At 41.1% G+C, this 15,907-nt stretch overlaps 1 protein-coding gene across 1 annotated transcript in view; it reads left to right on the top strand.

Moving 5' to 3' along the window:
* Positions 1 to 15,907, top strand: part of DNAH1 (dynein axonemal heavy chain 1) — a 5,225,710-nt gene that overhangs the window by 1,773,662 nt on the left and 3,436,141 nt on the right. The window contains exon 21 of the mRNA XM_044076389.1: positions 13,320 to 13,532. Within this exon, the coding sequence (XP_043932324.1) occupies positions 13,320 to 13,532 (213 nt within the window). The remainder of the gene's footprint in view (positions 1 to 13,319; positions 13,533 to 15,907) is intronic.

Raw genomic sequence — 15,907 nt, 5'->3', positions numbered from 1 at the left:
ACTGTTCTAACTACAGTTTCCTATATGTTAACTATTTCAACTTGTTGATAGGACTGTTAATGCAACATCAATATACATTTTATGGTTCTTCATACACATTCATATCTAGCTTTGTTCAGCTACATCTAGGCTACATTTGCTTTATATGGCTGTAGACAAGTGTGGATGTATGGTGTATCAGACAAATATCCTATCTGCATATTGCAGACTGAGAGCAACATATCCTGATTTTGGGATACACATTCCAGATGCAGCAACACTTTGAACAGATTTAGCTGTTTGGTTTTGAATCTCACATGCATTTCATTCTGTCTTGACTGCAGTATACTTTATTCAGGGGTTATTACTACTGTATTGCTGGATTCATGGCACTTTCTCACACTCTCTCACTTGCTTTCATTTTACTATTCAGGATGGTACTTCTAGGCTTTATTGACATGTTTTAACAGTAGTTATTACAATCCTTTCCAGCAGTCTCACTTCTGTCATGTTTCAGTATTTCCACAGGGATATATTTCACACATGTGATTTATCATCTTCTGCAGCTATACTTTTCAGCCTGCTGCAGGTTGTGTACTATTTTCTTACAGGCAGGACATTTTTATTTCAGGATATATGTCAGATAGTTTCATGTTTAGCTTACACTTACAGGCTGCAAACTATTGTGATCAAGCAATACTTGCATACACTTTCACACTGTTACTTGCAGATTTTATTCCTTACTGACTACACTGCACTCTTATGCTGACTGTCATACTTTGAAATTTCTTTACAGTTACTGGTAGTGGATTACTGACCTGCCTGGGAGCGCAACCGCACCAGCCTATCGCCATAGGCTCTGCGGTTCGCAGAACGGACACCTGCAGCTGTAATATAAATGAAGTAATATTGGAATACACATCTCCATAATATCAGCTAGTTTAACTTTTTACATACATAATTAAATGTTACTTACTCAGTGGTGGGGCGTTGGGTGTTTGCCGGGCCTCCTGGATCCAAAGGTTCAGTTGGTCCTGCTTGCGTCTCTTCAGGTCCGCATGGTGGTGACGGACCTGCTCACCTGTCCTTGGAATCCCTGCGGCACTGGTGAGTTCATGAGCCAACCGGTCCCACACCTCAGCCCTGTATGCTCCCCAGAGGACCTAGCCCTGCATGAGTTGGGCCTCATGATTGTGGACTAGGAGCCAGGCCATGTACCTGGACTCCTCAACACCCCACCTCTGTGCTCGAAAGCGACTACCCTCTCCTACTCCTGACATTCTGCCTGCAGGTCTGTTCTACAATCGTTTATGCTGTGTATTCCCGCCTATAGGGCTTATATAGTCCGTTTTTCCCGCACATATCTGTGATTGGCCATTTTGGAATTGTATCAACTTCAGTAAACCTGCAATGTCATGCTCTAATTTGCATTCATTCCTATATATGAGCTATTATTGCATTTCTAGGTACTGCTGTCATGGCTTAGTGGTTCTGTACCTTGACTATGGTGTATAGTATCCTGGGTTCGAACCTGGCCACTGCTTTTTATTTTTCATGACTGTCTAGACATGCTGAGGGGTGTGTCTGTGTAAAGGCAGTTTTGATACGGCTTGCTCAACGTTGCCCGTCGGTTAGTTTGTTTGCGCGGTGCGCAGCTCCGCACAAACGTGGTATGCTGGTTTAAGCCTCATTTGGCTATCGGCACACATATTACGCTCAGCTCACCTAGGGGCACTTAGATTCAACGTGTTAAACCACTGCTCAGCTACGGGTACTCATTTTGCACCAGTTAAACCACTGCTCACGTACGGGCAGATGCACTCACACTGTTAAACTTTAGCTCAGCTATGGGCACATCTGGCATTTTTTATTCTTTTGTTCCCTCACATTTTTTCAATATAAATGGGCTCTGTCATTACATTTTACATAAAATGTGGTTTTATGTGTACATATTTGTCTGGGACTTGTTTCGTGCTTATTTTGCTAAAAATAAAAATTGGTGTTGTGGGGACTCGAACCATGAATGCCTGCTCTTCAGCCAACATCTCTACCGCTACGCTATTGCTTCTTGGCTTACTTTGCATATTTAGTTCTTATATGCTTTCCCACTGACTGCTAACTGTAGCTGCGCTACTGGCACGCCCGCGGAAATGAGCGCACTCACGGTTAAACATCTTTACAATTTAAAAAATAAATATAACATGTTCATTTATATTTCTTTTATGTTTATAGTCTGTAGGGGCATGTGTTGTGTTGTGTTTATTCACATTTCCGTGGACTCTGTTGTGGGTGTCTACTTTGGGCACTTTTACACTTCTGGGGGCGTGTCCGCTTGCAGGGCTCGGCCTACGGACATGCCCCCGACTGTCTTACACGGACCGTGTTAGACTTAGGTGTGATTCAGCATGCTCTCATGAATATGCAAAGCATGCTGACATCACTCCGTTTAACTGCAGCCTCCGTGTAAGAGTTATAACTCTTACACGGAGGCTTTGTGAATCCTGGGGAGAGTCTGTCTTTGGAGTAATCCAACCTTTTTTTCCCAAGGAGGCCTTTAACTTAAACCATTCTACTCGTATTCCAATATATTTTCCAAAATTTGCCAACAATGTGGAACACATTCTTCACAGTTTGGTCCTATATTGTCAACTCCGGATCCGATGCCTTTTTTCATCTGAGTCAATGTTTGGGTTGTCGGATCCAGTCAGATCTGACCTTGGTGCCTTGTACCAAAGCTTTGAATCCAAGAGCTCTGATTCCTCTACTACTTTTTCCCTCACCTGTCTGAATTCCTTCAGATCTTGTTTGCTGCCTGTATAAACCGGGCACATGGACCAAGAGCTCTATCATTATTCACGATAAGTGAATGCTTTTTCCTTCTCTTTGTAGTAGGCTTAGGATTTATTGTCTCATCAGCTTCTACTACTGTAGTATTTCACTTATTTGCTGCCTAAGTTGTTTTTCACCTACTTATTAACTAGGTTTTCCTCCTGTTTTTGCTCTATTCTCAACCTCTCACTACAGCTATCTTCCTATCTTGGCTTATAACTGTTTGTAAGCTTATACTCTTCTTGCATTTATGTACATCCACATTATGCAGTTTTCTGTCTGACTTAATTTTTGGCAAATTTGTACCATGCACTTTTTGTTTTTTCTTATTATTCTTGTCTCAACTAAAAAAAATTGACCTTGTTATTTGCTGTTAGTTATTTCATGTTAGTTCTTTTTAATATTATTTCTCCTGTAAGCATTGACAATGTTATTCACTGTTTTTTTTTTTTTTTTTTTTTTAATATTGGATCTTTTCTCCTTGGGTCTCTGCTGAAAAAAGGGTCTTTACCCAGTTGGACTAACCAGGATAACAAATAAATAAATAAATACTGTTCTCATAGGTTAGGGTATTCTTTGTAGATATTGAGTGTAGTTTTTTTCTTGTGTGTGTACATATTTGCATGTGTTCATGCTCATAGTATCTTTAGCTTTAGATTATAACATTTTTCTTCTTGAATAGTATATTTATAGGTAGTTTAGGTGTTTTGTTCTGATGTCCTCAGGTTTTAAAAAGTGCTATTCCTGCGAGCATAAAATTCTTCCCCAAAACCCATGCTCTCAGTGTGTATTCTACTTGTGGCCCTCTCACCTCCATCTGTGCTGCCTTTGGCACCAGAGCCTTTCAAGGGCGTAAAGAAAAACTAATTTTGAAAAGCCTTCTTCCTGCCCAGATAAAGTTGAAGATGTCCTTGGATCTAAAGGAATCCACTTCTTTCCCTTCCTCTGACAAGAAGAAAAAAAAGAGAAGGAGAAATCCAGAGTGGGAGAGAGAAAGAAAGATAGAAAACCAAGGAGAAACTAAAGGACAAGATGTCTGAGTATCATCCAGAAAAAAACTAGAAATGTTGTCCCGACCCCACAGGTATTGTGGGTTTGGCACCAAAGGTACCTCGACAGCTGGATCTGATTGTTTCTCAGATCCAGACTCTGTCTCCAAAGTCATCCTTTACTCTGGCACTGATCAGTCCCAGGCATCATTCTCCAATTTTACCGAAAGTGTCATTGAAACCTGCATCAGTAACTTCTTCCTCCAGATCTGGCTAATCTACTAGAAGTCTCATACAGTTTAAAACTGATGAAATGATGAGGAGGTTTTTGAGGACTCAGGTTCAGATGGGAGTCCTCCCAGCTTCATCCCCAAGAAAGGATTCAGAATCGGTCCTTTCCACTCCCGACTGTTTAGTCTTCTCAGCTTCCTACTCCGTCCCCATTCCCAGAGGTGGTGTATATCAAATCCAGCCTTCCTGCTGTACCAGTGTCAGAGTTGACAGTGCTTGAGACTTCAGCTTCAATATCTTCCCTCACTCACTTGACTCCAAAGATTTTCAGTCCAGCAGAATGCTGGAACCAGAACATCGATGTTGAGGCTCCAGCAGTAGAGTTGACACTGAGACTTTCGGAACTGTTCCTGCCACTCAGATCCTCTGCACTAGACAGCTCAGTTTTGAGGTCCTCCTTGCGGCCTTCAGCCATTGGATTCTAGAGGGCTTCTGACCTTTCTAATTTGGCTGAGTATTCTTCAGCTCCAATCGCTGAGTCAGCTTTCATTGCTGTGGAGAGGGACTTGGCTGGACCAAGACTTGGATCCATTCACACTTCCTCTGAAGTCTGTACCCTTCTCCCCTCATTCTAGTAGACAGGGACAGATGAATTCATTAGGCCTTGAGATTACTCAACCTTGGAGTCCCTTGTCTGATTCCAATTTGTCTCCCTCAGGAATTCCCAGGTACATTCCCTGGAAAAAGAACTTGTAAAAGGAAGCACTTTGACTCCTCTCTTGAGTTTGTTACTGAAAATACCAACTTAGATGAGGGAGAAGACTCTTCAAGATCCCCCAAGACATCTTCTTTGGAGACATCCTAGAATTGATAAAACAGCATGGGAGATTGTCCACCAGAGCTCCTCCAATGTCTTGGGTGGTCCCCCTCTCCTGACCCTTTAGTTGACATTATCACTCAAAAAGCTTTGAAGGAGCCTGGTGTGGCAGAGCCCATCCATAAAAACACAGGCAGAATTTTAGCTGCCCCGAAAGATAGAAAATTCTGGGCCAAGAGTTTCCCTGTAGATGCCAAGGTGGCAGCAGCAGCCACTAAAATAGAAACTATCTGAAGAGAGTTCCTCTGTTCATACCACTAACAGGGAGTCTGCAGCATTGGATAGATTGGGGAAATGGGCATACATTTCAGCCACTTTCTCCATTTACATGCTGAACTGCATAGCTCACTTGACACATTTCTAGGGAGATTTGATTAAAGAAATTTAAAATTTTCTGGTGGGTACCTTACCAGCAAACATCCCAACAAGTGTGGAGTCCCAGTTGTTTACCCTACAGTCCACCTTGAATGTAGCCATAAGACTACTTTCTAATGCAGAAGATGGTGCAGCCCGTGCAGCTGGTACTGGCATTATGATGCCTCACCATGCTTGAATGAGGCTTTGTGACTTTGCAGAAAGCTTTATGACATCTTTCATAAATGCCCTGTATGATGGAGCCACTTTGTTTGGACCAAAGGTCAATAATATGCTCACCAGAAGTGAACAGGACAGTAAGACTTTTCTGCCATTAGAATCTGTTGTTCAACCCCTAAGAGATCATTCTCCAGGAGTCAGAGGTGGAATAAAATGTGGTTCAAAAAATCTCAAGGTTTTTACCAAGATACTTCTGAGGATAGGCCTAGGTCTCCCAGAAGCAGCAGTGAAGGCAATTCCATGGGATATTATTCCAGGGGCAGAGGCAGTCTACAAAATCAAGGTTTCCATGGTCCATTCACAGAGAAACTTTACCAGCGTACCTGAACATTTGCCCGACTGCTGCACTCTGGAGGCAGTCAGGGGACACTTCTCCTTACATCTTCTACCTGGCAAAACATAACTCAAGATTCATGGGTGCTAAGGATCATCTACAGAGGTTATACAATATCCTTTTTAGAAAATACAAGAATAACATGAAGGATTGCCAACATTCCACCCAGCCAGTTAGAATCTACAGCAAAAGATGTTCACAAGTTTCTGGTCAAAAGAGTCACCCAGCTGGTCCTCAATGACCAGTTAGAATCTGGAGAACTCAATGTTCTTTTCAGTTCCAAAAAAAAAAACAGGGTACCTGGGACCAATTTTGGATCTCATTAAATTAAATTAGTTTGTAAAACAGACAAAGGTCTGAATGGTCATGAAATAATCCATTCTGCCTCTACTCAGAAAGGAAAATTGGATGTGCTCTATAGATCTCCAGGATGCGTACTGTTACATAAAGCCAGTCACTTTCAATTCAGAGACCTGCATTTCAGTCTCACCACAGCCCCCCCCCCCCCCAGGTGTTCACCAAGATAATAGTAGTGGTAACAGCCTATCTCAGACTTTAAGGTATTCAGGTATTCCTATATCTGGACGATTGGCTCTTAACTGATACCTCCAGGGATCTACTTCTAACACACCAGTCATTCCTGCTAAAACTATCAACCTCCTTGGGGATATCCCTCAACACCAAGAAGAGCAAATTACAGCCTACCAAATCCATCGAATTCATAGGCTGACAGATAGTCAATGTACTTCAATTAACAAAGCTACCCTCAACACAGATCAGTTACTTTTCTGGTAATAAATAATCCCCACCCCAGGCTTAATTGATATTAAGACTTCTAGGTTTAATGGCTTCTTCCATAATGATAGTCCCCTTAGTCAGATGTCACGTGAGCATTCTACAATGGACATTAGCACAGTGGTACCAGAAAAATTCATCCCCTTTATTACAAAATATGACTCACGCAGGTCTGTAAGAACCATATCCACTGGTGGGCATTGTCTGACTCAGTCACTCTGGGCAGACATCTCTCCTTTGGTTCCCAAAGCCACATTGAACATGGATGCTTTCCTTCTTGAGTGGAAGGCATTTTGAAGGGAGAACACTCCAAAGAATGGGTTGCCCATTAGTGGCCAACCTTCACATCAATGTCTTGGAGTTAAGAGTGGTCCTTCTTACATTGCAGGCACTTCAGGACCATCTACCCAAGGATGTGATTATCATACATTCAGACAACATGTCAGTAGTTTGGTACATCAGAAAACAAGGTGGAAGTAGATCATACCCTCTTTTCCAAGAAGTCATGAGAATTTCGCAGTGGGTGATGTTTTCAAACCACTTTCTAGTTGCAGTGCATATACCTGGGATGTCCAACATCCAACGCTATTATTGCCTAACAATTGTTCTCTTAACGTATCAGTGGCAACAAAGATCTTCAGCCACTGGGGCCAACCTTGCTCAGACCTCTTTGCTTCTCACCTAATTTGCCCCCATCCCTCCACAGGGTCAGTCACCAAGAGATGATGTAGTCTATCCTGGGCCCCCAGGTCTCATTTATGCCTTTCTTCCCATTCCCCTTATCCCCAAGTTTATCCAGAAAGCAATGGAGTACAAGACCAAAATAATCCTCATTGCATACTTCTGACCTCTGCGGGTATGGTTCCCCTTTCTTTGGCCTTACTTAGTTCACTCACCATGGGTGCTGGATCCCTTCCCTGATCTCCTCCCACTCCCCATCAGGATGCCTCTACTATTGCTACAGACCCTAAAACTAACGGCATGCTTTCTCCAGTTCTAGCAATTGCCAGATAATGCCAGGCTTTCTTCCCCAGTAGTATAAATCATATTGTCTTGTCAAAGGAATTCTACAAAAAAGACAAGAGCCAATGGAGACACTTTTCCATCTGGGCATTTGATAACAGTCTAGACCCTTTCTCAGCACTGCTTCCAAAAATTTTAGAACTTCTTTCAGAACTTTTCTTGTCTGGGTCAAATTCAGGTACAATTGGCAGCCATTTCAAACTTCCACATAGGTTTTAGTAACAAAGCTTCCCTTAAAACCAATAAAGGCCTTTTTAAGAGATACCTTCTTATTGAGACTGCCAGTTTGTAATCCAGTCCCTCCCTGTGATATTACCATGTTGTTGCAGTCCTTAACTCCTCAAAACCGAGGTGGAATCCTTCAAAGCCCTCAGGCCTGTGGAAAATATGGCCCAGACTGCAGAATCCTTTATAAACGCATTCTATGAACACCTTCAGGAATGCATGGATCATGCAATCCCAAATAAAACCAAGACCCAATCCTCCAAAGGCAGACATCCTGTCTGGTGGACCCCAACCGTAAACAAACTATACAATAGAAGGAGGAAGCTACTACATGATAGAGCAAAATCCCAAAAAGAGAAGGCATCTTTGATCAGTATTAGCAAAAAACTACGGGCACTCATAAAATCGCCTAAGGCCAGCTTTGAGAGAAAAATTGCACAGGACACTAAGGATAATCACAAGGCTTTCTTTAGTTATGTTAGGAACCTGGGTGGGAATTCCCAGATATGCTCAGAATTAGTCCAAAATGACAAGAAATACACCGAACCCACAGACATTGCCAACATCCTAGCTGACAGGTTCAGTGCAAACCCCCCCCCCTCTCTGCCAAAAGGGCAAATATCTATCCCAGCAGAGTGCTGCCCCCCTGACATCTCAGATGCTCAGGTAAGAGCTGCCCTCTCCAAAGCAAAAAACACAGCATCAATGGGACCAGACGGTGTCCCGGGCTGCATCCTACATGAACTCCAAGAAGAGCTAAACCCAAACATAAAACTACTGTTCAATCTCAGCCTTACTACAGGATATGTACCCAGAGAGTGGCGTACAGCAACGGTGGTCCCTCTCCACAAAGGTGGTGCCTCAACGGATCCTGGAAAATATCCCCCATAAGCCTGACTAGCTTGGTCTGCAAAGCTATGGAAAGGATCATCATGGACCTTATAAATAAAGATATTGGGGACCTACAGACACTGGATCCTACCCAGTTTGGCTTTGTTAAGGGCAGATCCTGCCTCTTAAACCTGGTCGATTTCTTTGAAACAGTCACCAAGGCCATTGACGAGGGGAAGGTGGTCCACACAGCCTACCTGGACCTCGCAAAAGCCTTCTATACAATACCCCACTCGGGCATTATAGATAAGCTCACCAGCTTAAATATAAACCCCTATGTCACTAGATGGGTTGCAAACTGGCTCAAGGACAGAACCCACATGATTAGAATTGCTGGAGCCATGTCAGACTCCAAACCAGTTACAAGTGGCATCCCACAGGGCTCAGTCCTGGGACCTCTCTTGTTCGGTATATATTTCTCAGAGGTACAGACCAACACGGAAGGACTGTGGCTGACCAAGTTCGCAGATGACTGCAAACTGTGAGCCATAATTGACTCTCCAGCCGACACAAGCATCCTCCAAAAGGGCCTCATAGAAACAGACAACTGGTGCCAGAGCCATGGCCTCAAGCTAAACGCCAAAAAGCGTATAGTCATCCCCTTTGGCAAAAACAAATTGCCCACAAATTACCACATAAGTGGTAATCCATTAAGTACGGAAGAAGTAATTAGGGACCTGGGGATAGCAATCTTTCATTTGACAACCATGTGGCCAAAGTGGTTAGAAAAACATTTTATATAGCCCACCTAATCATGAAGGGATTCACATCTAGATCAGAGGAGGTCATCGTGCCTCTTTACTCATCCCTTATCAGGCCCATAATTGAGTATATTGCCCCTTTTGGGATGTACCTTACCAGACACCTGCAGCAACTGGAAAGACCCCAAAAGTACCTCAACAAGAGGATCAAAGGGCTCAAACAGATGCCATATGCTGCCCGGTTAAAGAAACTCCAGCTCTACTCAGTGGCATACCGCCTGCTCAGAGGCGATCTGTGCCTGACGTATAAAGCCATGTCCAACCCGGAATTAATGGACATGCTGCACCTCAGAAAATCCAAATCCCATCGAGCCACGCTCGGTGACTTGAACCTCAGCACTGAAATAAATAGGACATGCTGGAGGGACAGATTCATAACCCAGAGGCTCCCTTCACTCTGGAATAAAATCCCAGTCCAGGTTAGGCAGAGTCCCTCATTGACTCTCTTCAAGAGGAATCTTGATGAGTGGATGGGGGATCATAGGTTTACCCCGGGTATCACTTCTGTGTCACTGTTAGACAGAGGCACAGTATACTAACCTCGAAAAAGGGCATAGCAAAATTAATTTAAAATGGGTGGCGAAAGCCAAACACACTCTGGCTAGGCTTATAAATGCCCTAGGCAGATAGCCTAGTATGAACCTATGAACCTATGAAAACCCTTTGAAAATGCAGTATCCACATATATAAAATTTCTGTCCTGGAAGACTATATTTTTAGTTGTCATTACCTCTGCCAAATGAGTATCAGAACTTCAGGCACTTCCATGTAAGGCAGATTTCCAGGTTTTTCATGAAGACAGATTGTAGTTAAGAACAAACATCCCTTTCTTCCAAAAGTGACTTCTGAATCAAATTTAAATCAAAAAATTGATCTACCAGCTTTTCTCTCCACATTTTTCAATAAAGCAGAACATATTTGGGATGCATGGCTAGGCTTAACTAGGCCCTTGTGGTCGTTAGCCTAGTAAACACCTATGTACCAGTATGCTATAAACATACATTAGATGTGCACATGCAACTCAGAGTTTACCTTCACTGTACCAAGACTTTCAGAAAATCAGACCAATTGTTCATTTCCTTGTCAAGAAAATGTTGGGTCAATCTGTTTCTAAAGTTACATTGTCGAGATGGTTAGCTAACTGCATTTCCTTTGTCTGTGATTCACTGCATGTGCCTCTACAATCAAAGCATAAAGCACATTCTTCAAGAGCAACGGCAACCTGTACAGCCTTTGCTAAAGAGTTCCTATAAGTGACATATGTGCAGAAGCATCTTGGAACTCTTCTCATACCTTTGTATCTCACCATAAATTGAATGTGTGCTGTCTAGGGCTCACACATCTTTTTGTTCTGCCATACTCAGGACTACCCTTCTCTACCATACTCAGGACTACCCTTCCTTCAGACTACCTAGGTACCCATTTAGTAGCTTGGAAATCTGTCCCATACATTGAATCAGAACAAAAAAGACAGCATTGTACATGAAAGTTATGCACTCACCATAATGATAGATCTGTGTTTTCTTTTAATGTGGTTCAATTTTCCTTCATCCATACCCCTTCCAAATTGTCACAGCACATCTAGAGATCATCATCTTCTTATTTTCTTGACGCATGTTACTTATGTGTTTATAGTTATATATGTTTACATCTAATGATGGCTCAGGGCCAGTCAGCAAATTCTATCCGAGGAAATTCAGGGAGGTGAGGGGAATTGTTGCTAGGGAGGAGTCGGAGCTCTTGATCCAAAGCTTTGGTACAAAGCACTGAGGTCAGATCTAACCAGATCTGACAACCCACACATTGAACCAGAAAAAAAGAAGGCAACATGGATCTATTGTTAGGGCAAGTACATAACTTTCATTTCTATTTACATAGAACAAAGGACATCAGGAAATCTGGATAACTATTTGTTTCCTTTTCCAAAGCAATACTTTGACTGGGGGGTTCTAAAGTTACCTTGTCCTAATTGTAGCTGCTATGTTTATAACACTAATGGTTTATTGTTACCATCCGAACTTAAGGCTCACTCTACAAGGGCAGTATCTGCCTCTGCAGCTTTCTTTTGTTATGCACCATTGGTTGATATCTGCTCAGTAGCTACATGGTCTAGTGCCCATACCATCATTATACTTTATATGCTTGATCTCCAATCAAGGTCAGTGTTTGGCTTTATTATCCTCAGGAATATACTTCCATAGTGCCACCCAGATCAGTCTAGCTGAGGACTCTGTCCCTCAAGTTGAAGCAGACATAAGAGAGAACATTGGATATAAAACCTACGTACTTACTATAATACTAGATCCACGTTGTCTACTTCCATTCATCTTAACATCCTCTTCCTCCATCCCAGTACAGATTATCATGTTATCTACTATTGTTTCTAGAGAACCTCATGGACATTCCTGAAGCCTTCTTCTGCTAGAACCCATCAGGTTTGTGTTTACTCTGAGTAATCTGCTACCTTTATGTTATGGACTACTGTTATCTTGCTGGAGGGACAAACTCGATCTGAAGAGATTAGGTGCTGTAATGCCTTATTTGCTAGGAACTTGAGCTTTGGAGCCTAAGTCCTATTTGCTGGCTTGGATCTGATCAGATCTAGTAACCCACGGGTCAAAATGGATGGAAGAAGACAACACAGATCTAATATTATAATAATCTCATTACTTTTGTTTATTGCACTCACAAATTAACAGGCACCATGATATGATCTGTTTTGTTTTGAGCTAGTTTTGAGCAGGAATGAGGAGTGGTGCAATGGTAGTGTTGTCCCCTCACAGCAAGAGGTTTGCTGGTTCGATTCTCGGCTGGGGTGCCTTCTGTGTGGAATCTGTATGTCCTCCCTGCGTTAGTGTGGGTTTTCTCCTGGTGCTCCGGTTTCGTCCTACATTACAAAAACATGCGTCTGGAGCCTTTCTCCCTGGGCCTCTGCTGAAAATTGGCTTTGTTCCAAGCCGGACTTTCCTGGTTAAATATAAATAAAAGCTGTTAGGTAGCCACTATATTATTTAAGCAGTTGTTTTTTCAAGAAACAACAGTGCTATATTATGCCCATTAATATCTTGCTACTAAAAGATTGAATATTATTTTCAACTTTTGCTTTTTTAATTTGATTTCTCATGTTTTGCCTTCAGTGCTGATATTGAAATCTGATCATGACTACTTGATCTTTTTGTTTTACTCTGGCTTTGAATTGCCCATTTTAATTGCAAAACTGCTATGATGTAGACATAACCTGAGTTCTTTTGCTGTGATCAGCTTTTGTATTTGCATGTTTTTTTAAATAACCATGAGACTGTGAGCTTCATTAAACAATGATGTTTTACATGGGCTGGACAACACCCCATATTGGAAATGGTTAAAAAATGGCTGCTTCATTCATTATGCATTTATTTTATTTATCTTCATGTGTTTATTGCATGAACACTGTTAGTTTTAGGACTGTACTGCTAGTTAGTATTGTTTTTAACAGAAAAAAAAATTGCAAAGATGCACACTAAAAAATACCTCAGCAAGAAAAACCTTTTACTTGACTCTGAGGGTATATTTAGAATTCATAATTGGGCCTATTTTATATGATTGCTTCATGTTCAGTAGCAAAACAAGTTTTCACTTAACAATTTGCAACACTCATCTCCAAAATATATGGTGTTGTCATTTACTTACAATGTTTTATCATTATGTGGCATGTCTTAATGACGCAAATTCTTTTTTGGAATATATTTTGGACAAGAACAATTCCTTTACAGTGAGAGTTATGAGTTAGACACATATTTTGTATTTCTTAGGCCTTGGACAAAATGGAAAATGAGTGGTCTTCAGTGGTATTTGACATAATGCCTTACAAACAAACGGGAACTTTTATACTAAAGAGCCCCGATGAAGCTTCACAACTCCTGGATGACCATATTGTGATGACACAAAGCATGTCGTTCTCACCTTTCAAAAAACCATTTGAAGAGAGGATTAGTACTTGGGAGAGTAAGCTTAGAATGACACAGGTAAGATAATGTTTTGAATCTACTACTGAGTGTTACAGAAGGAAATAATTCTGATCTAAAATGAACTTGCATTGCATCTGAACAGAAATAAAACATATAATTTATTTTTATAAATATGTCTAATAATATTGAAGAACTTAGTTCTTTACTGACAAGTCCACAGGGCATTATTTTCTCTAGTAATATTTGCATTTGTCCATATACATATTCCTTTGCTGACATCCAGGGCTAGGAGGAAGATTGCTACAACAGACAAATGATGAAACAAATGCAGAGTGCTTAATGAAGAACAAGATTCAAAATAGCACTGAATTGAAAAGAGAAGTTTCACAAGATATATTCTATGCTTATGATGCTTTCATTTTAAAATTGTTAACATCTGCTAATACCTTATGCCTTGGAACTGATTCCTAAGACCCAACACTGTATTACCATGCTGCATCTTTTACATTTTTATTTCTTGTGTGCTATGGTTTCATCACCTACCCCTTTAGCTCTTATTGATCAAGAACAACATATTTTCTTGATTTGAAAGCATGATTGATCAGGAACAATTTCTTTCTTTGTTTTGAAAAACATGATTTGCTCTTTTTTTTGCTTAAAGTAATGGCATTTCTTTAAGCTAAACTGAAGTTATAAATTGAAGTACTTAGCTCCTACAGCACACGTTTAGAATTTCATTTATTCATATTTTATATATATTAGAGTCAGTAAGACATTATGAGAACTGAAACACATTCCAAAAATGAATATTTACCATTCATTATTACTGAACTATTCCAGAGATAAAGAACTCTGCAAGTAAATTATGTACTTACAATTTACAGCCTTTTTTTTTTTAGATAGAAGCTCTAAGATTGTTCACAGCACCATCATCAAAAATAACATGCTGCATAAATGACCCTTGACTTCATCTTCAAGTTAATTTCGTTGCTTTTTACCAAAACACTGTATCTAAGAAATTGAACAAAAACGAAACAATATAGCTGATGTTGTAATTTTCATTTGTTCCTCAACTGTTGGGTCTCAGATTCAACCTTGGATATGGCTCAGCCTGTTTTACCTGATTCTCAGATCCAGCATTCTAGCTCCTTCCTTTACTCATAATGCCCTATCATCCTAGCATACCGTAGATGTCATTTTCTGCCAAAGTGATCCGATACAGATTCCATTTCTCTCAAGTGTGGGAGATAAATACTTACTGTATTTTTCACATCTTTCTGTTTTAAACTTTAGCTCCTGATAGCCTCCCTTTATTCTCTGTGTAAGGAACTCTTTGAGCTCTCTATCTTTCTTTTTACAGACTTCCCCCCTTTTTCTTTCTAAAGTGCTAACCAAGACATCCATACCCATTTGCAGGTACCTCTCGTATCATTGTTGACACTTTCCTCTCTTACTCTGTTTTAGGGTATTCTGTTAGTACCACTGTTGCTACCATACTGTTATCATAAAAAAAATCTTTCTTTTTTCACTTCGTCTCCTTGCTTTTTACTATAATGATGGCTGATAAGCCAACTAGTTTTAAGAAATGCACTTTTTGTGGGCATAAAATTCCAAATTCATATGCCCACAAGGAGTGCATTTATTGTTTGATTGCTTCTCACTTAGACGTTCAGTGTTCTATTTGTGCAGGTTTCAAGACTCATGCTCTGAGCAACAGGAAGAACAAAGTAGTGTTAAGAGGTCTTCTTCCCTCTTCTGCTGCATCTTTATCAACTGGGGCTCAAACACCCTCATAAAAGCCAGAAAAATCCAAACATGATTCATTGCTGAAAGAGAAGAAGCCCAAGAAATGGTCCCCTGATGATTCTCCTAGGTCAGCATTGACCAACAAACCTCCAGCCAAGGTTTTATGACCATCAGATCCAACTCTCTCTAAGGATCTGACTGCACCAAAATCTAGATCACCCAGGACCATGTCCCCAAGGTTTTCCTTGGAGCCTCTGCCCTCTAGCCTTAACTAGCCATTCCTCCAAGAGACCCCAAGAAACCTTTTAGGCTACCTTCCTCCAGCTCTTCCCTTAGATCCTCCAGGATTTTGTCCAAGGCATACGTGGATAGAATGATGAGGTTGGATCTGATGTTTTGTAGTTCTTCAACTCCTACAGTTTCCCTGAGACATTCAGCTCAAACCCTTTTGGAGCAGGAAGAGTCTTGGAGCTGAAGTGTCGGTGCCAGATCTGGGGGGGGGGGGGTTCAGGTCAACTCTGAAGTTTCAACACAAGAACAAAACTAGGAATCCAATGTCAAAGCTTGTTTTAATAAAACAAATCGCAAAGCTTTCAAGCAAAAGCTCTTCCTCAATGCATATAAAAGCTAGGTCAATGGTCACAGTATATATTTGAATTAGCCAATAGGCATCACCATTCAATTAC

This window comes from Protopterus annectens, chromosome 7.part0 (genome assembly GCF_019279795.1).
Source record: "Protopterus annectens isolate FY-2018-M chromosome 7.part0, PAN1.0, whole genome shotgun sequence".
Lineage (NCBI taxonomy): Eukaryota > Metazoa > Chordata > Ceratodontiformes > Protopteridae > Protopterus > Protopterus annectens.
Note: the sequence above shows the minus strand (reverse complement) of the source record. Positions and strands in the feature narration are given on the sequence as shown.